We start from the raw sequence: 26,692 nt of genomic DNA on the forward strand, positions 1-26,692 counted from the left end.
TCTTCCGTTTTTCAAAGGATCATGCATAATCTTTTTAAAGACTTCGTCAATGTCTTATATTTCCAGGATGACATTTTAATTTTTGCATCCAATCAATCTGATCATTCCGAAATTCTGTATAAAGTTTTAAGTGTATTACAAGAAAGTGGTCTAACACTTACGAAGGAAAAATGTAAATTTGGTGTATCTTCTGTAGACTATTTGGGTCACACCATAAGTAAAGAGGGCATTTCCCCGAAAATGAATTTAGTCAAGGCCATAGAATTAGCTCCAGACCCTGTGGACAAAGATCAGCTCAGATCATTCTTGGGGCTTGCAGAATATTATTCAAAGTTTATTCCCCTGTTTTCCGACAAGACTGTAAACATGAGGAACTTGATGAAAAAAAATGTTCAATTTAATTGGGATGACAATTGCAAAAAAGAATTCTTGTTGCTAAAAAAGAATATCATATCTGCACCTGCATTAGCAACGTTTAATACTGCTAACAGTTCACTTATTATCACTGATGCAAGTAATGTAGGTGTTGGTGCAGTATTGATGCAACGTCAAAAGGGTCAATTAGTGGCGATTGGGTTCGCATCTCGTCCTTTGAGAGATGCTGAAAGCAAGTATTCCACACTAGAAAAGGAGGCTCTAGCTTGCTGGTGGGGCATTGAATACTTCCGGAAGTATGTGTATGGCACTGAATTTAAGCTATGGTCTGACCATCGTCCGTTGGTGGACTTATTCACTACCAAGGGCTGTGGTAAAGCAACTTCAAGAATTGCCAGATGGCAGTACAAGCTTCAAGACTTTCAATTTAAAGTAGAATATATCCCTGGCATTAGAAATGTCTTAGCTGACTGTTTATCTAGGTTGCCTGTGCCCGATGACAATGTTGTGGAAGAAGATAAGGATGAAGATAATGTAGTGTCAATATGTGAAGTCTCCAAAGGTTGTATTGATGAGGATGCATGGAAGTCAGCGTGTGATAATGATTCAATTATTGGTGATCTGAGCAAATTTGTAAAAACACAATGGCCTTGTAAAGAGTTGTTGTCTGATGAGTTTCTCCCTTTCTTTCATGTTGCTCAAGAATTGACCGTTGTAGGGGATGTTTTGGTTAGAGGTCAACAATTAGTGGTTCCTCATGACTTACAATCCAAGATTTTAGACATGGCTCACGAAGGTCATCCTGGGATGACATCCATGAAGAGAAGGATAAGAAGTGAATTCTGGTGGCCAGCAATGGACAAATGCATAGAACGTCAGGTTAGAGACTGTCTAGATTGCTGTTTAAGTGATAAATCTCAAAAACATATTAAGTGTGAATCGTTTCCCATATCTAGACCTTCACGTGTTTGGGAAAGTGTGTCATTGGATATTGCTGGTCCTTTGTCATTTAACAAGAGTGATGTACGCAATAATTTTGGTAGACCAGTTATCTCAGTGGCCTGAAGTAAAGATGGTTACCAGTATAACATCCAGTGTTGTGATCAAGTTCTTAAACGAAGTATTTGAAAGGGAGAGTTTTCCAGAATCAATTACTACTGACAATGGGGTGCAATTTGTATCCTCGGAGATGAAAGAGTTTATGGAGAGTCATGGTATAAGGCATAGACGCGTGTCAGTGTATTATCCGAAAAGTAACGGCATCGTGGAAAGGTGGATCAGAGTATTTAAAGAAGGTCTTCAACTTGCCTTGCAAAATGGAAAAGATTACAAACAAACCATTAGCGAAGTTCTGTGGTGTTATAGAAACACACCCAGGAGCATGGGAGATCTATCTCCTTTTGAAAAGATGAGAGGGAGGAGGTGTGGTTCTAACCTATCTCAACCTTGGATGAAAATGCTTGGCTCTAAGAGATCTGTTGACGTTGACTGTGCTCCTTGTGGTGGTTCTTCTCAGTTCAGTGTCAATGATTGGGTTCGTGTCAAGAAATGCAGGAATGTCAAGTCTGGTGAGTCTCGGTATTTCAATCCTTTGAAGGTCACACGTGTAGGAAGGCAAGTTGTCGAACTTTCAGATGGAAATGTGTGGAACTTATCTAGGGTTGTTAAGGTTCCTAGGTGGTTAAGGCCCAAGGATGTGTTTCCAGAGTCTAAGGTTTTTACTGGCTTGAGATCTTCCAATAGTGCAAGTAGACTTCGAGTCGATAAGTCTTTATTTCGAATAAAAGATTCATAAAAGACAATATACAACCATACACAATGTATAAAAGAATCAATCAGTAAAAATAATGTACACAAGTTGTTCCTTAAAACAATAGGATACAATACACTAGTTGTATCTTGGGACAAATAGGACACAAACAACATGCACATAAATTAGTACTACTAATAACCATATTCAGTTACAGAACAATATATGCATCTGGGTAAGATGCTCAACGCAAGGGGATGCCCAGTTTCTTGGTTCGAATCAGCCAGGCCCAACCCAAAAATTTAGCAACACAGACCACTACAATTTCAGATCTAATAACTCGGAGTTTGGTAAGTGCATCTCGGTGACCACCACTATTCAGGGATAAGCATATGGGTTTTAGCCACTTACTTCTGGGCGCTCGATAGACGGGACAACCAAAGAAGAAGTGGCCAACACTTTCTTCCCGGTCGGGACACCAGTGGCATTTATTTCCTGTCATCGTGTCCCATTTTGCTGTAAAAGAATTGACAGGCAAGGTGCCAGTACGAAACTGATAGTATAGTTTACGATCTAACACACTTGTGATCAAATCCCAATACTGCTCCAGAGAGGGAATAACCTTATGCACTAAAAATAGACCAGTTAGGTTTGTGTCCAAGGATTGGGTTACAAGAATAGATTTTTTCCAAGCCCAGAAGAGCGCCTTGAACTCAAGTTTTGATGGAAAAATTTCTCCCCCTGGGTTGGACCAAAGCTCTGGGAGACCCATCATATACAGTACATTTTTAACTTCCCTAAGCCAGGGTATTTTATGCGCACCCCACATAAGTTTTACCTCCTCCAGTTCTCGGATAAACAGACCAAGCTCGGGAGTGGTCAAGAGACGGCGCCAAAATGCCACCAGACGAAACTGGGCCATCTCGTCGATTGGTCTGCAACCAAGATCTAACAACAAGGGTTTTGTGGGGGCGGACTGCGGAAGACCTACCAGGTTCCGTAGGAACCTGTTCTGCGCAGTGGCCAAGCATGAGAGATCCTTGTGACCCCAAACTTCGGCTCCATAAAGGGTTGCTGAAATGACCTTAGCCTCTTAGATTTTTAGGGCAGGAGTAATACGCTTTGTTAGGGAGTTCTTTTGTTCGCGGACCAGACAACCAGCCAACCTATTAAATTTGAGTTTAGACGTCTCCAGTTGGGGGTTCCAATTGAGTTGGTGATCTAGAGTCACACCAAGGTATGTCATGACCCTAACCTGCTCAATTTGAACGCCGTTTAGGGAGACTACACACTTGGGGGTGGTTTTCTTGCAAAAAAACATAAATTTGGTTTTATCTACATTTATTTGCAAGTCATTCATTATACAAAACTCAGAAAATCTATTCAGGGCTACCTGGAGCCCAGCTCTAGTTTTAGAAAGGAGGAGGGTATCGTCTGCGAAGATTAGCATGGGGTACTTTCGACCACCCAGCGTTGGTGCATCAGACTGTGTATTAATAAAATGTTGGGCAACCTGATTAATAAACAGGAGAAACAAGGTGGGGGCCAGGACACAGCCTTGGCGTACCCCGCGTTGTACAGGGAAGCTTTTGGTCACCTGCCCCTGGCTACCCCACCTTACCTGGGCATAATTGTCCTCATGTAGTCGCTGGACTAGGTTCAAGAGCTCTGGTGGAAAGCCCATATGTCTAAGGGCCTCCCATAGCTTCTTCCTTGGGACTAAATCAAAGGCCGACTTAAGGTCGACAAATGCAGCGTATAACATACCGCCGCCCAAAAGAACCACCTTCCAAAAAAGTAATGTGAACCGGAAGACCTGATCAACGGTGCTAGTGCCGAACCTAAATCCTGCCTGCATAGGGGAAAGTATGTTATTTGAATCGATCCAACCCTGAATTCTTGCTAAGATCATTCTCGACACAATTTTCTGGATCGAATCGATCAAACTAATGGGCCGATAGTTGTTTGGGAGGGAGCGATCACCCTTCTTATATACTGGCAAAATTTCTGCCCCCTTCCATGAGATAGGAATCTCAGCCCCTGCAGCTATATTATTTGCCAGTAACGTAATATAAGGAATCCAAAGGTCAGGTTTAAGCTTAAAAAGGTCAGCGGGAATAGCATCTAGGCCAGGAGCTTTACCTGGCTGAACAGACTCAAGGGCATGTACAGTATCGGATTCCAAAAATATGAGTCTGTCTCCTATTTGTGGGAGGGGACACGATGGCATAGTTGTCATCATCAGTTCCTCCGCTTTAATTGGATCATTAAATTGTGCCGTAAAAAATTCCACCCAAGATTGGGCGGAGACATGGTTTTCAGGATTCTGGGCAACTGAGTCCCTTCCCCTCCTTACAATCAGCCAAAAATCAGTTAGGTTGGGGGATTCACAGGCTCTAAGGAGATCAAGCCAGTAAGAGTCATTCCAGTCCCGCTTGGCAGCCCAGAGGGTACGCTTATAGCACTGCCTTGCTGTCCTTATATCGTCTATATTCCGGGCCTTCACAGCGGCTAATAGGTTGCTGTGAGCATCTCTGCAGCTCTTATTGTACCATTTTTTGTGAACTCTAGCGTTAACAGGCTTCGAAGGTTTCGTGAGAAGGTTTTTAAGGCCCAAAAAACACTCCTCATGGAGATTAGTGATTGTGGAATCAGCATCGCCAGAAGGAGATAACGGAGGCATCCTACTCCACACACCCCGCACCTTTTCCTCAATCTTGGAAATAAGCGCTGGGTCATCCAGAATCCTGAGCCATTTTACTCGACGCCTGTTGTCGCACAAAACTACATCAGACGTTAAGCAATTAGTTCCCCTGACTGGAGCCCCCAAGCCTGGGACCAAAATCTCGAGTGAAAGGGGATTGTGATCACTCTCTGGTCGAGGCTCTACCACCATGTTTTGTACAATAGTCCAACACTCAATATTAATCAGTATATAATCGATACGGCTGGAACTCAAACCGTTATCGAAGGTGTTGGTCCTAAGGCTATCAGAGCGTGTACGCCCATTTACGGCCCGTAGACCCCAATCTAAACAGAAGCCCAACCAATGTAAAGCTGCCTCGGTGCCCCTAACTCCCTTGGTGATAGTAAGCGGGGGGATGGTCCAGACAGTGTCCTCCTCAGAACCCACATCCTCGGCCAAGGAATAGTGCAAGTAATTGGAGGAAATTCACAGGTTCAACAACTCTTCATTGTTCTCCTGAAGTTAAGTCTTCCTGCTCCACCAAAGACAATGTACTAGTTCATCGTGTACAAAGAAATTGTCATGTTCCAGTATGGTCAAAAGACTATCACCTTTATAAATAATTCAATTTAGGAAATTTATATGTTGCTTATCAGATAATTGTATTTACATATTTCTTTCTTTTCATAACTTCTTGAAATGTAATATTTGCTAATTCTTGTTATTAAGTGATTCTTGGTGTTCCTATAAATGTTTCATTACGAAGGGGAATGTGTGGTGTTGTGTGTCATACATGGAATCAGGAACACTGCTGTGCTCCGGATTCCATGAGATGACAGTTACGACCCAGGTTGATAAGATAGATGTAACTTATCTGTCTCCATAATAAATCATTAAATAACATCCTCCTGACTCTGGAAGATACTTCATTTCAGTACCCTTGTTATTTGTCAAAATAACCATCATCCCCCTGAGGTTATCCCAGAGATCTCACTTAATTGGGCTTTATTTACACAAGTATCTAAAAAGAATTCTTGAGAATGACCCAGTTAGAACTAACTTCACCCGTTTAGAAACAGCCCAGGATTCCTTCAGAACAGTCCGGGACTTCCTGTCTCCGCACATGCGCTAGAAGCTAGCATTCACTTTTGCTCCCATTGAGCGCTAGCGCTAGGCACAGACACTACCCTTTCGCGCATGCGCGTTTCGATCATGCCACCCCTTCGCGCATGCGCTTTCCGATCGGGACAACCTGCATACATACGCAGGACCGGATCCGAACCTAAGGACTATGTCCTTCTTTGGGCTGATTCCGTTTTCAATTAAGTACCAATTTAAACAATTACGGGCACTATATAAGGGACTGGGTGAGAACGACTAGACATATCGTCGGAGCCGCGTTGAGGGGAAGACAGCCTACCTGGCCTTGCAGTAACCGTGAGTTTGGTGGTGCAGAGTTGAAACATCCATATCTCTGTTAAGAATTAGCGTCTGAGATCCTAAAACTTAGCTCTTTTGGTATCCCACAGGTTGCTAGATTGAGCAGGAACAAAGAACCCCCAATACCACGCTTTTGGCTCATGAGGCTATTAAGTCTTTATTCATAAGTAAGCAATGTAAATCTAGAAATAATTTTGATTCTCATTTCCATTTTTTTCACCCTATGGAATCCAATGGCGACTACAATCTATAATCAATGTGTGTCCTTGTCTATATGTGTGTCCATGTCCCCCTTTTTCTATTTTTTTACAGGGTTCCTGGACCTTATTTTTGGTTCGTCGTTACCCTCCTGTGTATTAACATAGGTTTTTTCTGAACACAAATGTCCTAAATATTATGTTTTATGATATTTTTTGTTCATTCACAAGTTCTGTAAAATAACGCCTATTGGGCGCAACGGACTTTAATAATTATAACACGGATAGGTACATTTCACCTTTTTGTTTTTTGTAGAGCACACTTTGACATCTACATTTTCATGTGAGTAAGGTGAGGATCACTGTGCATATCCTCATCTTGAAGAAGGAGTCCTTTGACTCCGAAACATGTCGACGCACTTTTGAGGTTGACATACCCTAACCAGTAAAAAACAACCTAATCTGCACTTTTTAATGATACCAGCCGAGGGCTTAATAAAGAGATTTTATTCTTTTCCTACGAGCCAGGTATCTTTTAACCATCACTTTTTCACCTCACCACTCACACCAAAGTATTCCACACACACCAACACATAGTTCACCTTTAGTGCTCCTATGTAGTCGTGAGTCGTAGCACGCCGCATCCCGTAGAGGTTTGCGAAGACCCCGATGATGAAGCATGACACCAGGGGGCCTGTTGGTGTGTGAGGGGTATTTAAACAACACTGGTTGCTCCCCACCCCTGTAGGGATCACCGACACCACCATAAGTGGATTCCTTTTTGTTTATACGTGGTTTTTAAGTCTTTCATTGAGTTTACGTATGCCATAGGGAATTACATGTGGATATTACTTTTTGTCTCCTTTTAGAATCTGTATGTATTTGAAAAGTGAGAAGAAGTCTCCTTTACTTCTTTGGAAGTCAGTTGGTCAATTTGTTGTAATTGTGAATTTGCTGAAGGCGTGATGGTAGTAGGCTTCACTAATAGTTTGGATTAGGAGTGCCACATATCTGTGCATGATGTCACAGGGTTAAGGTGATGCACATGAGTGCATGATGGCATGTATATATTTTTAAGATTTTGGGTGGACACTTTTGTGATGATTAATATTGTGTCTTAAGTATGGAGCAGACGATACCTCTTTTTGAATACAGGGATGTTAAGCGTACTTCTTTTAATATATTATTTGTTGTGCAACTATACCATCCTGAAGATGGTCTCAAGGATCTTCTAGACCAGCAAGAGACCGAAACGTCGACGCATTTGCACCGTTTTGCTTATATTTGTATGCCTAATAGACAGAATGAAAATCAGATGAAATGTTCTGTTTAATTCTAAAATATGGTGTTTTGTTTTGCATATGTACATAAAGCAAAAGGTGTTTGTATACTACTATTGAATGAACAGATAATTCCAGTAGTATGTATGTTGCCGGACTTGATTTGTCAAAGAAAACTTGATTAAAACAATTCTTTATATAACCGGGTGTGTATGAAGAAATTCCCTGTATTAATGGAATGATGTTCACTGTTGTGACGATATTGCAAATGACAAATGATGTTAAATGATTCCTCTAGGGACACTGATATTTTGTGATTCAATATTAGATGACTGCATAAATCCGCAAAGAAGAGTTATGTATAACCTGTGTTTCCAAACCATGCCAGAATCAATCAATACTCGGAAGACTTACGCTTGAACTTTTGATGTCGACATTTTGAGTAGCGAATCCTTAGTCCAGTATTGATTGATTCTGGCATGGTTTTCGGGCCTGATTCACAAAGGTAAACTTTTGTTGCAGTTTACTATTTTTTGGTTTTCACAAACTACGGCCCAGAATTAGTAGATTATCACACAGTGGACATGCTGCACTGCACTGCCTGAGAAAGAGAGAGCAGAAGGATGCCATATTTACAGAAATATGGCCCTATCCTCCCCTCTTCCTAGTGCCAGTGTAGAAATGTGCCGCTGTTCGCTACGTCCACACCTTTGCACCCTAGAGCAGGGGTGTCTCTATGAATCTAGCGAAGGTTTTGTACTGGAAGGATACCCTCCCAATTTAAAATACTGTGCATAGACTAACTTTATACCTTTTCCCACTTTGTACGTGTGCTGCACAGTGCAGCATACATGCGAAGTTGGAAAAGAAAGGAGAAATTAAAACCTTTCTCCCTCATAGCGCCTATTTGAAATTGGCGCAGTTTTGTAACGCTAAACCCTGTCTGTTTTTTAAGTAAGCAACGTTTTATTTCAAAAACCTTGGGTGGTTGCATGGGAACGCCCATGCACCACCCATGGAATGGACCCCTTGGCTCTAAGTAATGCAAAGCAGTGCTAAGCTTTGCTTCGTGTTACTTCTCAAGTCATTTTCCTGCGCTAAACATGTTTAGTGCTGAAAATTAAATAGTTAAAAAAAGAATTTGAGCACGGTGTAAAAACTTAGTGATTATACCCTCAAAAGTTACATTTCACTAGTAGTAATTTTACCACTGCGGAGATTCAGCACTCAGGACGGAGAACTCTGCACATGAAAAGATAGGGCAAGCCTATCTTTTTATGTGTGGAGTCTCCGCCACGAGTGCGGAGTCGCCGCAGTGGTAAAATGACTAATAATAAAATTAAACTCATAGTTTGTGAATACCTCAAAAAATGTAAACTACACAAAAGTGTTAGTTTAGCTTTGTGAATCAGTTCCTAAGAGTTTAAGCCATAGTTTAAGCACATAAAGAATTAAAAAATATATAAAGCATAAATAAAGGAAAGAAAGAAGCATTTGCATTGTGAAGTATCGGCCCGGCAGCTCTGGAACAAAAGTGCACTTCTTTTAGGTGGATGTGGACATGTGCTTGCTGTGGTGGGCGGCGGCTTCATGGCTCCTGGTTTAATGGTATTTCTTTTTTTAACATTCCCATCTGTATTTATCCATATTTATTTATTGCCGATCATATTGATATTTATCCATATTTATTTTGTGCTTTGAGAATAAATGGAGTAGTAAAAAAGTGTATTTCTACATTTATTTAACTCTTACACGTGTATTCATATGTAGATGATGTAGAGTTTTAGCAACTAAAGCAGCCACATATAACAAAACATTAAAACATTACGCCCACAGGTACATATTAGCATTACGCTACAAATATATGTTAACATATGTCTGTAGTTAAGGAAATGCCATCCTGTTTTAACTCCCCATACTATCTATCTGCTCAGTTTTTGCCTGGAATTCATTAAAGGCAGCACGGAGAGTCTCTCACAAGAGCACAATTTTTTGTATTTGTCCACTTTTAAAAATAAATACAGCCTGGAAACACATTGTTTGTATTTATCTTTAAAAATCGGTAAAAACAGAACACGTGGAGTCTTATTCATGCTGTATGCTATAGTTGGTGGAAGCACAAGGTGTTTAACAGTCGAGCAGGCCAATAGGCGATGAGAGCTATCCCATATCCCCTCTCTGTCTGTATGTATATACATGTGTATTTTTAGGCCTGGGATTAGCCAAGCCCTTTTGAATTTACTAAAATTATATGTATAATATTCTTACTTAAATGGTCTTTCAGCACCCCTCTTCAACCATCGGTCTTTTGTTGTCATTCACATTTTGCTTCTACCCACCCCAGCATACAACATAAGGGAGTTGGTCAGCACACTTAAGTCACTGGTTAACTCCACTTTGAGTCACTGCATTTTGCTCTCACAATGAGCACTTCCGCTCATATTTTTTCTTATTTCCTTCCTTCTTTCATTGTTTTACTTCTTTTTTTCCTTGCCTTCTTTCTTTTTTCATTTTTTTCCTTCCTTCCTTCTTTCTTTCATCGATTTTTGTTTCCTTCCTTCTGTTCTTGTTTTTCTTCTTTCTTTCCTTTCCTTCTTATGTTTATTGCCTTTTTCCGTACTTCTTTCTGTCTTCCTTCGTTCTTCTTTCATTTTTTTCTTCTATCTATCTTTCTTCTTTCTATCTTCTTTTCTTCTCTTTTTTCCACTCTTCTTCTTTCTTTTTTCTCTAATTGTTCTTGCCTTCTTTCTTTTTCCTCCTCCTTTCGTCAATCTGTCTTCTTTCTTTATTTCTTGCCTTCCCTCTTTTTTATTGCCCTTCCTCTTGCCTACTTGCTTTCATTTTCATTTTTCTTTATCTTTCTGTTTCTCTTTCCTTCTCTTCTGTCTCTTTCAATTTCTTGCCTTCTTTCTTTCTTTCTTTCTTTCCATATTTCTCTTTCTCGTTCGTCTTTCTTTTTGCTTTCCTTCATCATCTCTTCTTTCTTTTTTCTTTCTTCCCTTCTTTCCTTCTTACTTCCTTTTATTTTTTCATTCCTTCTTGCCTTCATTCTTTTTTCTTTTTAATTCCTTTTTTCTTCCCCTCTTTTTTCTTTCTGTTGTTTCTTTCTCTTCTTTCTTTTGTGCCTTCTTTCTTCGTTACCTTCGTTGTTAAAGGTAAGAGGTTGCCAGCCAATGTCAGACCAATTGGTTTTATTCAGGTGTTTACAAAGATCTTTTGATTTTACTTAGCTCTAGTTTATGACATAGTGGGAGTTTTCAGTCAGACTTCATCCATTAGTCTGTGGTTGTGTCATTTACATTTTTCTTCCATGCACTCCAGCATGCATCAAGTGGCAATGCCTCAGCCACTGTCTGACCTCACTATGAATTACTTCCTACTACCCTTTCAAAGGGAGCACATTCACACACAAGGCAGTTCCCTTCAGAGCCAGGGAGTACTATGGCAATGTGTGCTTTTTTCTACACAAAAAACAATTTTGTCCTTAGCCAATTGTTTGTCTTTTTGATTGATAAAGGCCCAGCAGCTTTCAGAACAAAAAAGTTTTGCAAAAACAATGACAAAACAAAACAAGAATTACCAAAAGGCTGCTAGGAACCGGGAGACCTATTGGCTTTGCCAATGCTTGTATGTTTATGATTTTTTTTCAGGGACTTGTTTTTGAAAGACATAATTGGAGAGCATGGGTTGATTCTTTAATTCCTTCCTGTTTTATGTCACTTGACTGCCTGTTGTCTCCTCTACTTTTGTATACGTTTTTTAAAGGGTGGCCTCCCTTTCACCTTTTCTTCTCCCAACCCTGGTTCATCTTCGCCACTGACCAGGTTCCTGCTAACATGTTGCCCTCAGATGAATACCAATTTTACTATTTCATTAGCTCATCATTTGGGTAGCAGAAAGCATTACCTGTATTTGTATAAACCCATTTTGTATTTTGTGTACAGAATTGCTTCATTGCGATTTCCTTAATTTCCATTGTGTATGGCCATTTTAAAGTAGGTACTCAATTGATAACTATTATTCACTTCCTTTACATTTGCTACAATATCACTACCACAGTTCTATACGGATTATGTATGACCTTTTAGTACGTTTGCTTAAATTCTATAAATACAGTACTCAAAATGATTTAACAACATACATATATTGCCATTGGTGTGACTTCCGAAAGCATGCTTATTGTAAGTATTTTGCTCTATATATTATGAGAAATAAAAAAGTCTCTGCACTAAAATAAGCCTTGCATCAGTGGTAGTGTATTGCTTGGCCCAATGCCTGAGTTTAATCCTAAGTATGAATTCAAGGATCATATGTATCATTTGGACGCTACATATTTAATTGGATCTTTAAATCATTGGAATCCTCTATATTATCTGGATCCTATGTGTGACCTGACTCTTACTTATGGTCTGGATCCTATCTATGATCTGCACCCAATATATGGCCTGGCTCATATATAATTCTTGGATCCTGCACATCATCTTCCTTCCATATACCATCTGAATTTTCTGACAAAGTGGCAAATTGTAAGTTGGGAGGTACAAAATAAAGCTCCACATCAAAGTAAGAATGCTGTTCAATTGGCAGAGTGGATGAATTGACTCACCTTACATGGGGCATGATACAGAAATAGGCATTGCAAAATGGCTGGTTTGCTAGCATTTTTATGTCCTTATAAATTTGTAAAAACGTATTGGTACCATAGTGTGTTTGGAATAAGAACGTAGAGCAAAATATTCCAATGCAAAGTTAATCTTATCTTGAGGTTTTTTAAGACCCGGTCTTTGAAATAATGTTTTCTGACAGGTTATTGATCGATTATTGCTACTGAGGATTTGGAGGATTATTAGACTTATTGAAAAAATATAGTTTGAACATTTGAAGTTCTTCATTAGCAAATTGATCTGCTATCGACATTTGATAAGCCCTCATGGAAAAAGCATCAATACCCCCTCTATCCGTCTGGAGATCTCTTTCATGGTACTGGGCATAGCATTATTATTCATTGGTAACTATCATAGTAAGTTTCATACTGCCAGGCATCGGAGCATGTCACCGTTTTAGACAACCCATTGAGCCAATGTTATGTAAAGGAAAATGAGATTATGATTACCTACAAGTCTGACATATCAGTCAGCGTTGATGAGTAGTCCTCCTCTACAGGTAATAGCTGAAAGGGAAGCAACGTAAGTCAGTATGCAATTATGATTTTCGTGCAGAAAGCCCAAACTAACCAAAGGTTTGCCAAAAATCCTATTGCTTGAATTCCTTTGTCAGCTTTCTATTATAATTGTATTGGAACCTATTGAAAGAGTATGCAGCCAAGCCTTGAACAGAAAATGTTGTGGCATATGAAATATGAAACAATGAATAGTTGTCAATTTTCTGACTTCCTGTGGTAGGCAATACCACAGTCTGTTTCCTTCAATGGAGAAAATCTGTTAAACTGGATCACCTTGAAGCCAGTATTAACAAATATATCAAACTGTGGGCACGTGTGGGCGCTTGGTCTTTAGGGTGCCCATGCTGCTGCGAGATGTCTGTGATGGCTAACAAGGTATTATTTTCTACAGAAACATGGCATTCATAAACATAATGGCACATGATTGTTCCTTTTCATTAATTTCCAATAGAAAACATTTTCCAATCTCCCATTGGCAATAACTAATGAACTCAACTGGCCCCAGTTTTCGGCACACACTGGATTCCAGGACTCCACTATTGGGTAAGATGAAATAACTTGTTTTAATCTAAAAAGGTCTGCTTGAGGTTTCTATCTGTTCCTCATTTTCAAAGGCATTTCGTTCCTGATGGCAGTGTGATCTATTACTTACTTTTGTATGAAATACCTTAGACAGCCTGAAAGTGGTGTTAATCAAATTCATTGAAACAGTAGCTGCTTCTTTCCCTTTTCCTTTCTAGTTATGCAGAGGACCACAGAGAATTCCTTTTTTCATTTCAAATATACATCTGCACTTACCATACTTTAAATTGCATTTAAATTAGTTTGGAAAGTCCATTTGTAGCCCATCATTCAAAGATATGTTTTGCATCTAAACCAAATTTTCAGTTTTGTACCAAGATACTTACAGTGTTGTCTTCTATTTCTAATGACGAAACCCCAATTGAGGTCAGCTCAGCGTTTTCACCTAAGGCGGCTTCCCTATAACGTATCCCTCTGGTCTGTAGAAGGGAATACAGAACTAGAGATTAATTCTGCATCTGCTAGCTAAGGCTTACGTAACAGTGCAATACCATAGAGCTACTCGGTGGGTAAGCAAGACAACCCCATATGGCTTCTGATAACTCTTCATGGGTGAGACAGGTGAGTGAAGTAGGATCACCACTTTCATCCTCTGGTGAAAATACAAGTCCTGTCAGACACCCTCCAACAACTGTTGGAGGGTTCTGCTCTTACTCATTACAATGCGAAAGACCTTCAGCAGTACATAATGGCTACTACAGTGCATGCCTGATGAAAGGCCCGGCACATTAACATAAGTACACCAACATCTACATTTCTATTGATCTCTTGATCATCTAAAACAACTTCCTCTACAGGTGTCCCTGATCTGAAGCTCAGGATCAGGACCTGCTTCTTAGTTTCCCACTTTGCACAGAGGCCTTCTATTTATTTATTTATTTTAGAGTTTTATAGAGCGCAAACCAGACACTTGAGGGTATAAGATCCCTTTACAGGATTGGCAAGTGGTAAAAACAGTCTTAGGACAGGTGTATACAATTGAGGTAGGAACAAGTAGATGCATTATACATGGAAGAAATAATAGGCAGGAACATATCCCGGATACAGTTGGGATAAAAACAGGTAGATACATTATATGAGAGGACAGCTGTCTCGATTCCCCGGTGGGATGCCCCGAAGTGCCGGGTAGGTATCATCCGGAAGAGCCATTGGTAATGCCCTAATAGAAAGAGAAACAAAATCGCTGAGGTGATTGAAATGCAGGCGTTAAGCGAGGAATTTGCCCACAAGGAAAGTTTTGGCCTCCTTTTTAGAATGTGCCAAATATGGAAGTCTTCTGATGGTGGGCAGGAGTGAGTTCCATATTCTTGGGGCGGCCCCAGAGAAGGCCCGATGGTATTTTTTTTTCCGCAAGCTTGCTGGTTGGAGCAAAAGGTCTCTGGCGGATCGTGAAGTTCTGGCTCCTCTGGATATCACAAGTTTCTGGGCGAGAAACGCTGGGGATTTGGAGTATAGAGCCTTGTAAGTGATGTAAGCCAGATTCTAATTTACAGGACCCACCCTTCACATTGAAGGGTTGCACCATATTCAACCTTTCCATTCTCTTTCATTTCATGTGCTACTTCTCTCATGTCCCAGTTCTTTCCTTCATGTGTTCTACTTCCCTGCCCAAGTTACAGTTGGACAGCAAAATAAACAAGATGATGGATGGAATGTTGCACAATGGCAAAACATTCACCCCCAGTCACAGATCTGGGTTTAATCCATCGTTATTTTGCTCACCAAGCCACCCCAGTTCAGACATGGCCATATGCAAATCAGTCTTGGCCCTGTGCCTCATGGGAACAGTCCAGCCCGAACTGCCAAGCCATGTCTTTCCTGGACCGGAATCAAGCATCCTAGGACCGGTTTCTGGCTATCAGCCGTCTTCAGCCAGGATAGCTTGACTCCAGTGGCAAAGTGAGCACGGGACCCACGTCTGGGCATACCCTTCCCACATAGGGTGAACAGCAAAACAAACAAGATGATGGACGGAATGTTGCACAATGGCAAAACATTCACCCCCAGTCACAGATCTGGGTTTAATCCATTGTTATTTTGCTCACCAAGCCACCCCAGTTAAGACATGGCCATAATGCAAATCAGTCTTGGCCCTGTGCCTCATGGGAACAGTCCAGCCCGAACTGCCAAGCCATATCTTTCCTGGACCGGAATCAAGCATCCTAGGACCGGTTTCTGGCTATCAGCCGTCTTCAGCCAGGATAGCTTGACTCCAGTGGCGTAGTGAGCACTGGACCCACATCTGGGCATACCCTTCCAACATAGGGTGAACAGCAAAACAAACAAGATGTTGGACGGAATGTTGCACAATGGCAAAACATTCACCCCCAGTCACAGATCTGGGTTTAATCCATCGTTATTTTGCTCACCAAGCCACCCCAGTTCAGACATGGCCATATGCAAATCAGTCTTGGCCCTGTGCCTCATGGGAACAGTCCAGCCCGAACAAGTTACAGTTGGAGGTGATGGAGAGCGGTAATTTCTTCTGGTAGTTTCTCAATGCAAAACCCTCATGCTACCTCTATTTTACCGCTCAAAAGGTGTTGGGCCCTTCACACCATGTATTACCATCAGGAGAAATTTAAATAAAGATGAACAGTCAAAATGCAATTATTATTGTAAGCCAATGAAGAGAGTTGTTGATTATTTTAAAGGGTTTTATTTTCTAGTCAAAAAGTTAATTTTTCTCTGACCCTTTATTCATTAGTAAAATATCAATTAGGTTACAGAATTTTGGAAAACAGGAAAAATATCAATAATACAGAACACATTACAGTCTGCATATAAGCATTACATGTAGTTATGAAAATGTGGCGCAAAATTTCAGTCACAATTCTTAAAGAGTTTCTAAGAAAAATAGTCTTGCAAAGCTAATCAATAATTAAATAGTTGGCAAAAAATCTCCCATTAAGAGAAATAAATGCATAAGACAAATAAATCTTTTAGACCTAATTAATTAGTCAAAACATATTAGCATCTAATCCTATCCTGATCCACTGCACTCTCTGTCTGTCTGTGTCTAAAGAGGAAAGCAGCCCGCCCTTCACAGGCCTCAAAGGAATGTGGCATAAAGTGCCAAGATATGACGTGGAAGCAAGAAACCTCCCCCTGACACTCCTCGGACGCAAGCCCGCCCTTTAGCAATCTCCCGAGACGTTTCTCGTACCTAACCCATAGAAGCCAGCTGAGCTGAGAAAAAAAGAAGAAGAAGAAGTGGCGGCTCCCATCCAGAGAGGACAGTATTTATACCATAATTATTGGCAGAGTACACAAAGATGTAACATTTTTCAGGAGAACCTTACGTGATTGGTCAGTCATAAAGGCATGAGGTCACACTTCCCTGACTCATTCTAAAAACCTGACTTCACTAGTCCTAACAAAAGAAGCATACATGAATAAATACATTTATAAACATTTGCAACATTTACTAGGAAAAAATGTTTCAATCTAATTCATCCTTCTTCCTTCTCAGCGCAGTAGATGGATACTTTTAACTAACTGGTACATTGGCAGAATGACAAAAATGTGCAGTTCACGCTGTTCTTGTCATGAGGAAAGCTGCCACAGTCTGCGCATGCTCCCTTCTCATTAAATTGAAAGTCAAAGCCTTGATGGATTCACAGGCAGCCATGTTTTGTGTAGGCCCCAAAAATAAAACAAACACAAAGATAATATTAATTTCATGTAAATCAGTCCATTATGTGTCCCAAGTGCATTATTAATTCACACACATTATAAAAAGAGGTGTTATTAACTGAAAATGTTTATCAAAATATGCAACAAGTCAAAGTCTATTAAGACAGGAATAATACATTTAGTTTACATGGATGTGCTGGGAAGAGAGAAACACATTCTATTAAAAATCTTCAAAGGTAAAAAGGCCACTTTTTCTCTACATTGCAAAAAAAACACATGTTAATTTAATTCAGCAAAAGCATTTTCAGTCTGAAGTGAATAGGCCTCACTTTTCATGTTTTTCATGTGCCATGTTTTTAACCTGCACCAAAATGTGCGTGGCAATTTAAATGCAGCCTGTCTGAAGCACAAAAAATAAAACAATGCATGACTGCAGATGAAATCTGCTCCATCAATCCACCCTCTTGATAATTCAAATCATAATAAAATGATTTATAATTAACCACACATATTTAATTTCACAAGTGACAGTATTTTTTTTATTTTTTTTTTTTTATTGCAAAGCTGAGCATAAAGAATGTTACTTCTATTTCTAAGGCAAAACATAAGTTTGGTCTGTAATCAGATCATATATAGCCAAGCTCAAATGTTTTAGTGCAGAGATCTGTAAGTAGCTTCTTGGAACAGTTAGTCTTCTTTAAAATAAGTAACTAAAATAATAAAAAAGGAATTCAACAGGACAGTTTCAGCATTTCTTTACTCATTGTCATCAGCTTGTCATCAGTATGGCTCATACTTTCCATGCAAATTGGACTACTTAGGTGCTGAGAAACTCTGACAGAGCACCATCAATCCTTTGCACTTTTTCAACCAAGGCCTTTCACTCTTATTTTCACTTTGATCAGATTCAGATGTTTCACCACAACATCTCTCAGATCAAAACCGTTGCACCATCCATTATGCAGATCTTGTGTAGCAGCTGCAATCTGGTGAGAAACTGCACACTGTACATCAACCAGACCTACACAGCAATGGCTAGTGTTCTCCTCAGTGTTTTCCACAAGTGCATTTGCATATGCATTTTCAAGCCACTTTAGTGTTGCTGAAACACAGTCTTTTGCAAAAGGTAACTCTGTGCTGCCATTGTTTTGCTTTATTATGCGTGACACTTCAGGCAGATACCTACAATCCATTTCTTGTCCAATCTGTTGTTCTGCACTCATTATCTTTGAGACCACATTATGATCTGATTTCAGAGAAACTGGCAATTTATACCTGGGCATCAGTCTTTGCAATAACACATTTGCCACTATGCAGTTGTCATTTCTCTCAAAAATAGTTCTGATACAACCCTGTTGTGCTGCTTCAAAAACATTTTCTTGAGCCTCTTTAAACTTAACTGTGAAGATTCCATAGAATGTATATGCTAACAGAACACAATTTTGTGCAACTGAATTAGCATTTCTCTCTTCCATGACAACAGTTACTCCCAATTGAGCAGATATACTGCATGTTATGGTAAGGGCAATCAATTTCGAATTTTGGGCTGGGGTAATTACTAAAAGCCATGAAGCTTTGACAACATCATGTATAAGGAGCACAGCATGTGCTGCTTTTAATGTGTCACCTTTCAAACATGGGCCATCTACAAAATGGACATTGTTGGGCTGACTCAGATGTTCATCCTTCAAGTCTGAATTTGGCTTTATGCATATTTTCATGATATTTAGACACTCATTTTCAGTTTCATCACAATCCAATCCATTTGCTGACATTTCTGTGAAGTTAGGGTCAAAGGCCATTGGGCAATACATCACAGACCCTTGAAAACATTCATCTTTTTGAATAAGCAATAAGAGAGCGCAGCCCTCCCTCTCACTGCAAATTAGTGTATTTTCTTTCAAATAAACTTTCATTCCTAGTGCTGGGGCGCGCCATTTTTTCTCTTTCAACTCTAGGAATGCTTTTGTGCAATTGTTGTCCAATGGAAGCGGATCAGACACACCTGAGTGTGTCAGCCTCAGTAAAGGCTTAGCCACTAGGGAACTGTTTATTAACCACTCTCTACAGCAGCTAACCATTCCCAAAAATGTCCTTACTTCTTTCTGAATTTGAGGTGGATTCATCTTGGAAATTATTTCCACCTTCTCTGGTGACACCTTTCTACCTCCCTTTCCAATTTTGTGTCCCAGATATTCATCTTCTTTTTGACAGTACTCCTGACTATTCTCATGCAATGGCACTGTGACATGAACTTGGCAAAAATCAATAAAAATAAGCCATTCTTCACCACATGGAATGTGAAAAAATATATTGGCTGGATTCGGTACCACAGGACAACATGGAAAAAATATGCTTTTAATCTCCTGCACTATTCTGTTCTTTTCATTTATTTTCTGTGAACCTATGATCAGAAAGTTACACAAACTTCCAATCAGTTCCATCAAAAATCCTTTTATTGGTAAAATTCCTGCAACTGATTGTGTTCCTGAATACATGTCATCTGGTTCAAATTTTAATAAGACATGTTGTGCACACGTTATTAACCTGGCATCCTTCTCTGTGAACTCTCTTATTTCTGTGTTTATTATTTTTTCCAAAGCAGAAGGTAATTTTTCAACTGTCTTTTCTGAAAACAATGCTACAACTGTCTCTTGATGGGCCATTTTAAAATGTACATCCTCATCAGGAATCTGAAAAATAGCATTATCTGGTGTACAGTAATCTGTGCTGCTTAATTTGCAAACTAATTGTTTTCCTGCTAGGCCTGAGTCACAGACAACAGTTTTGCAATCTTCCTCAAATGGGCCTAATTTTGGTGCACAATTTTCTAATACTTGGTTTGTAATTTCTTTCTTTAAAACTCCTGCAACTAAATCTGGACTTTCCACTGCCCTCACAATGGAATTGGTAAATTCAGAATTGTGAGTGTTAAAACTCTCATTTGCAAAAAGAGCAACCTGTTGGACTGGGTTCTGTTTTTGTCTCTGGAAACAATTCACATTTACTCTGGGCAACTCATTTAAATTAATTTTAGCATTTTCCATATTTTGTGGGACCATCTGTGCTTGAAAAAGTTCTGCCATTGGTACCTGTTTCTGAACTGACATTTGCATTTGCTTAACTGGCATATTTTGCACCTGCATTTCTCCATGTTTTTGTGCATCATGTTTAAATTTAGTTTTCTTCTTCCAATGCTCAAATCTGTTATAAAGATGGCAAAAGGACACATTTTCCAGCGGTACAACATCCATACCTGAATTTGCACAAACCAAAACACCTTTACTTCCATCCTGTGTTCTTTTAATCTGTACCCAATCAACATCCTTTGCTGGCACTTGGCCCTTCTGGAAAATAATCACTGCTATGTTTTTCTCCATAACAACAGAAAATGATGGTGCATTCATGCAAACCCTTTTCATTGTCTTCTCACTTGGCCCTTGAACAACAACTTTAGATTCAAAGCACAATTTCGTTTGCATGGCAATGTAAAAGAACATTTCCAAATGAATGCACAACTCTTTTAAAAATTCATCAAATCCATCAACTTGTGGGTACCACAGCATAAATTTGTCTCTCAATTGTGGGATTGTGTTCAGAAATGCTGCAAGTTCACTTTTATTCTGTGGCATATGCACATACATTTCTCCCACCTTTTCTCTCAATGAGTAAGCAAAAGCCTCTCCCTCATTCTGTTTATTATTTTTCTCAACTAAATCTGGTGGCTTCTTTTCCTTATCCAGTTTCCTTGCTAGGTCTGGTCGTTTCTTTTTCTTCTCATGTTTTAGTGCCCATTTGTCTCCTAATTTCTCAAACCCATTGCATTTGAAAATATATTTTATTTCTGCAAGGTGCAATTGCATTTCTGAAGAATACATTTTCTCATTTGCTTCATCATCCATGTGTACCCTGAAACTTTTCTGAAATGGAAAACTTCCTGAAACATCAGTTTCATATTTTTGAGCCAAATCTGTCAGTCCATTATGTGTAATTAATGAACATGTAGCTGTTTCCTTACTCAGGGAAATTAATTCTTTTTCTTGACACTGGGTCACATTTTCATTATTTAAACAGCAGGGACAGTTAATTTCTTCATGTTCAAATGCTCCATTTAAAACACTAAGCTGTCTCTCTTTTTCAGGGCCTGTGTCAATATGTTCTCCCATGTTCTCTATCTTTTTAATTACTGCTGCTTCCTCAGAGCAGGTTTGAAAAATCCCATTTTCAAATATATTTATTTTATCCTGGGCTGCAGATGTTGTAAATACCATTTTTCCCTCACCTTTTAGTGCTTGGGGTAATTTCTGTTCAATAATCTGTGTGTTCTTAGTTTCTGAACTAAACCCTGCCATAATCACTCCTTCTGCAGCCCTTTGCACCTTTTCAGTAGGGCCCATATTAATTGGGACAGTCATAATTTTTCTAGGCATTATCTGTGCATCTGCAGTTTGTAATTCTTTGACTGAATCAGGCACATTTGAAGCAGTAACACCTGGAGGTATCACTGTCAGTACTGAATCAACAGGTAATGGGTCAATATAAAATGTCTGCACAGTTCTCTCAGTCTGTATTTCTCTCTGTTCAACAGAAGCAGTAGCCCCTGTAGTATTTACTGGTTCATTATTTTCAGTCTTTTTCATGGGAACCACATAAAGTGGTGGACACTCAGTTAACAATTCATCCATTATTTCATCCCCTGAATTATTATTTATTTGAAGCTCTTTATCAGCATTAATTCCCTTCTCCTGTATCTGGTGCTTTACCTTGTTATCCTCACTTGCTTTCTCTCTTGCTGTCTTTTCCCACAGGCTTAAGGCCTCAAATTGTGCAGCTTTGGATGGTGTCTTTATTTCACATAACACTTCCCTTAATTTGTCAATAATTTGCAATTCAAAAGTACCATCTTTTGGAAACCTCAAAGCACCCTCTTTTTCAGTAATCTTGCACCATTGGTGAACCCACATACATGTGTTTTGTCCCAAACTGGTAGACATAAAATGCACAGGTGTTCCTTCAGGAGCATCACCAATAAAAAACGAATTTTTCACTTTACCTCCCAACAGCTTCTTTAAACCTTCAAACAGTTTCATTTTTGCAATACTTCAATGCAATTTCTTTTCTCCAAAGCTGTCAATCTAAATTTCAGTAAGTTTTACTCCTACCACTGACCCTCCTCAAAATCTTACTGCAATATTTTCTTAATCAATTACTCTGTTAGTAACAACATAAATACATTCGCTACTCTGTCTGTTGTGCTAAATAAAGGATAGATTTATATTCACTGCGAGTAACACATTCCGCTTACCCTTCACAAAGTAAGACCTTCCGTTTACTCTTCAAACACTACAGGTAAATCCCTTCCGCTTACCTTTCAATCAAGCTCAGAAGAACCTGCTACTCCTTTGGACTTATCCTTCAGGATATATCTTAGTCCAAAGTTTCACCAGCGAACCCTTTTGCTGTCAATCAAGCTCAGAAGAACCTGCTTCTCCTTTGGACTTATCCTTCAGGATATATCTTAGTCCAAAGTTTCACCAGCGAACCCTTTTGCTATCAATCAAGCTCAGAAGAACCTGCTACTCCTTTGGTGTGACCCTTTCTAGGTGATATCAGACCAAAGTTTCACCAGCGAACTCTTTGCTATTAATCACTCACACAGAAAATAGTCCCTAATTTAACACTGCCAGCCCTACCTAGCTTCTCAGTGTTATTCCAACAGACGAGTAACCTCAGTGCAGTGTGGCTTCCATTTACCACCCGCTATTCCTTCCCGGGATTCCACAGGTGTGCATACCTGCGTGTTCCAGACAACATAGAACAAGACACTAACTTAACATGAAGAGTTAAAACATGTAATCAATAACCAAAAAAATATGTCCTATGAAATTACCAATATAATCAATAACATCATCAATTCAAAATGAGCAAAATGTCACCAACAGTAAAAAATCCTTACTATTTTCAACACTTCAAAAAACATGCTAGCATATTAACACCATTTCACAGCCCTATTGATACTCACACCACTTCTTGCATCACCTGCCAGTACTGCTTTGCCAGTCTTCAGGTTCTGAGCATTGGAGTCAGGAATCAGGACTTGGACATTTATCTAACTTGGGCAATTATTTTATTTCCCTCTTAAGGTCAATGATCCATTAGTTGAGTAGTTGATGGTGAAATCAAAAATTACTAATCACCAAACTAATCAATAATAACCATCCTCTGCTACCAAAAACTGATGGAGAGCGGTAATTTCTTCTGGTAGTTTCTCAATGCAAAACCCTCATGCTACCTCTATTTTACCGCTCAAAAGGTGTTGGGCCCTTCACACCATGTATTACCATCAGGAGAAATTTAAATAAAGATGAACAGTCAAAATGCAATTATTATTGTAAGCCAATGAAGAGAGTTGTTGATTATTTTAAAGGGTTTTATTTTCTAGTCAAAAAGTAAATTTTTCTCTGACCCTTTATTCATTAGTAAAATATCAATTAGGTTACAGAATTTTGGAAAACAGGAAAAATATCAATAATACAGAACACATTACAGTCTGCATATAAGCATTACATGTAGTTATGAAAATGTGGCGCAAAATTTCAGTCACAATTCTTAAAGAGTTTCTAAGAAAAATAGTCTTGCAAAGCTAATCAATAATTAAATAGTTGGCAAAAAATCTCCCATTAAGAGAAATAAATGCATAAGACAAATAAATCTTTTAGACCTAATTAATTAGTCAAAACATATTAGCATCTAATCCTATCCTGATCCACTGCACTCTCTGTCTGTCTGTGTCTAAAGAGGAAAGCAGCCCGCCCTTCACAGGCCTCAAAGGAATGTGGCATAAAGTGCCAAGATATGACGTGGAAGCAAGAAACCTCCCCCTGACACTCCTCGGACGCAAGCCCGCCCTTTAGCAATCTCCCGAGACGTTTCTCGTACCTAACCCATAGAAGCCAGCTGAGCTGAGAAAAAAAGAAGAAGAAGAAGTGGCGGCTCCCATCCAGAGAGGACAGTATTTATACCATAATTATTGGCAGAGTACACAAAGATGTAACATTTTTCAGGAGAACCTTACGTGATTGGTCAGTCATAAAGGCATGAGGTCACACTTCCCTGACTCATTCTAAAAACCTGACTTCACTAGTCCTAACAAAAGAAGCATACATGAATAAATACATTTATAAACATTTGCAACATTTACTAGGAAAAAATGTTTCAATCTAATTCATCCTTCTTCCTTCTCAGCGCAGTAGATGGATACTTTTAACTAACTGGTACATTGGCAGAATGACAAGAATGTGCAGTTCACGCTGTTCTTGTCATGAGGAAAGCTGCCACAGTCTGCGCATGCTCCCTTCTCATTAAATTGAAAGTCAAAGCCTTGATGGATTCACAGGCAGCCATGTTTTGTGTAGGCCCCAAAAATAAAACAAACACAAAGATAATATTAATTTCATGTAAATCAGTCCATTATGTGTCCCAAGTGCATTATTAATTCACACACATTATAAAAAGAGGTGTTATTAACTGAAAATGTTTATCAAAATATGCAACAAGTCAAAGTCTATTAAGACAGGAATAATACATTTAGTTTACATGGATGTGCTGGGAAGAGAGAAACACATTCTATTAAAAATCTTCAAAGGTAAAAAGGCCACTTTTTCTCTACATTGCAAAAAAAACACATGTTAATTTAATTCAGCAAAAGCATTTTCAGTCTGAAGTGAATAGGCCTCACTTTTCATGTTTTTCATGTGCCATGTTTTTAACCTGCACCAAAATGTGCGTGGCAATTTAAATGCAGCCTGTCTGAAGCACAAAAAATGAAACAATGCATGACTGCAGATGAAATCTGCTCCATCAGAGGCACCATATAGTAAGCAGCCATCCAGCTTGAACTGGCATCCTGCCCCACTAAAAGTTTATTCCTTCTTGTTTTTCCTCTTTATGCCTTGTTCTTCACCATCTGTAACCTCATCACTTTCCAGTTCCTGATCATTGATGTGTTGAAGTGAGCTACGAGCATGTCCTTGTGCCTGCATGGGCCACCCCTTCTCAACTGGATGTTGTGTCAGTATCTCTCCAACCACTTCATAGACATGGCCAACCCCTTGGCAATGTTTTACTATTCCCCAAACTCTTTCATTACCACCTTGGCCTGAAAATCACCAACCCCTGCATGGATATCCAGCTCAGTCCTAGATGCAAATCCTACTTAGCACTCCCCGCTGCCTGTACTTGTATGAAACAAGTGTCACAGGTACCCACAAATGTCAGCATCTTGTTCCTAAACTACACATACATTTCTCACCACTTTAGGCCTGCCTCACAAACACATACACAATGCCCACACTTACCTGGTTTGTGGTTCCTTGCCTGTTCCATAACGTGGATTAGCAGAACATGTAGATGGTAAGACACATTACAGACAGACCAAAGGCATGTGGTAGCTCATATTCTAGACAGGACTAGAGCAAGTAGCAGTGCTAACCTGCCACACGAGTGTAAGAGATGTGCCACACCAACACCACTAGAACAAATACTGTTAAAATAACATGACATGATTTGATATGAGAGTAGAACGAGGAATTGTCTTTTTATTAAACATTTCCAGTTGTTGATTTACTAACCAATTCTCCAGCTGTGTTTGGCAAATTATATCAATTTACATTTTTAAAGGATTTGAAAATGCCAAAGCTGCCACAAATTTTCACAGAGTAGATAGTGTAGTTCATGTTAAAGGGAGAAGAAGACAGATGTTGTTGACTGTGATACATTTAGTGGCCCTGGATTAAATCAACTCTCAAAGACTAAGACAGATTGCTACTGGTTCACATGCATGTTGACTTTCTGCATAGATTCTCTGCATTCTAAAGTCAGACTACCCATTTCACATTTAGGCCTAGAACTGTGGGCCCCGAATGCCCCAGAAGTAGCAATGGCAGCATGGTTTTTTGGTGTTTTTGGAGGGGGGAGCTGCTAAACCAAGACCCTCCCCAACCATGGTATGACCCTTTTAGGGCCTGCACATGTTGAAGTTGGTAAGTTAGGCTGCATTACTAATGGACACAAGTCTCTTTGCAGGAGTCTAGTGTTTGGGTTTCTTCTGTGTTGTGCCGGTCTCTGCCATAGAGAATGGAAGCTGGAGCGAGATTCAGAAGTTAATCAATCCATTCTCCTGCCTAAATTTCTCTTCTAAGATTATTCTTAAATACATGTTCATCTATTCCTAGGTTCCATCTTCCTTTGATATGCAAGTTGTTATTATTAACAGCTTGTATAGCCTCAGACCTTCTACCACATCGCTGCGCTCGCGCTGTTGCTAGCGCGGAGTATTTTTAAGCTTCCTGTTTTCAATCTGGGTTCGTTTTTGTGTTGTATTTACCCCTGCTTTTAGCCTGCTTGTCTGCAGTTAGCGCCCCTTTCTCCCCTCACCTGCATTTAAAAAACGGCATTCTCTGCCGGTAAAGCACCACCACTTTGGTGGGTCCGGGTCCTGGGGGTCACTTTGGGCGCCATCTTCCTTTGGGATACCTCAGCCAGCGGCGGCCGCCATCTTGGAGC

The 26,692-nt window shown here is 39.6% G+C and overlaps 1 protein-coding gene across 2 annotated transcripts in view; it reads left to right on the forward strand.

Annotated features, from left to right (window-relative positions):
- AOAH (acyloxyacyl hydrolase) overlaps window positions 1-26,692 on the forward strand; it is a 919,324-nt gene that overhangs the window by 630,364 nt on the left and 262,268 nt on the right. For both annotated transcript variants that reach the window (XM_078688219.1, XM_078688220.1), the window contains exon 12: window positions 13,362-13,453. In XM_078688219.1, the coding sequence (XP_078544345.1) occupies window positions 13,362-13,453 (92 nt within the window). The remainder of the gene's footprint in view (window positions 1-13,361; window positions 13,454-26,692) is intronic.

Source organism: Lissotriton helveticus, chromosome 4_1 (genome assembly GCF_964261635.1).
Source record: "Lissotriton helveticus chromosome 4_1, aLisHel1.1, whole genome shotgun sequence".
NCBI lineage: Eukaryota > Metazoa > Chordata > Amphibia > Caudata > Salamandridae > Lissotriton > Lissotriton helveticus.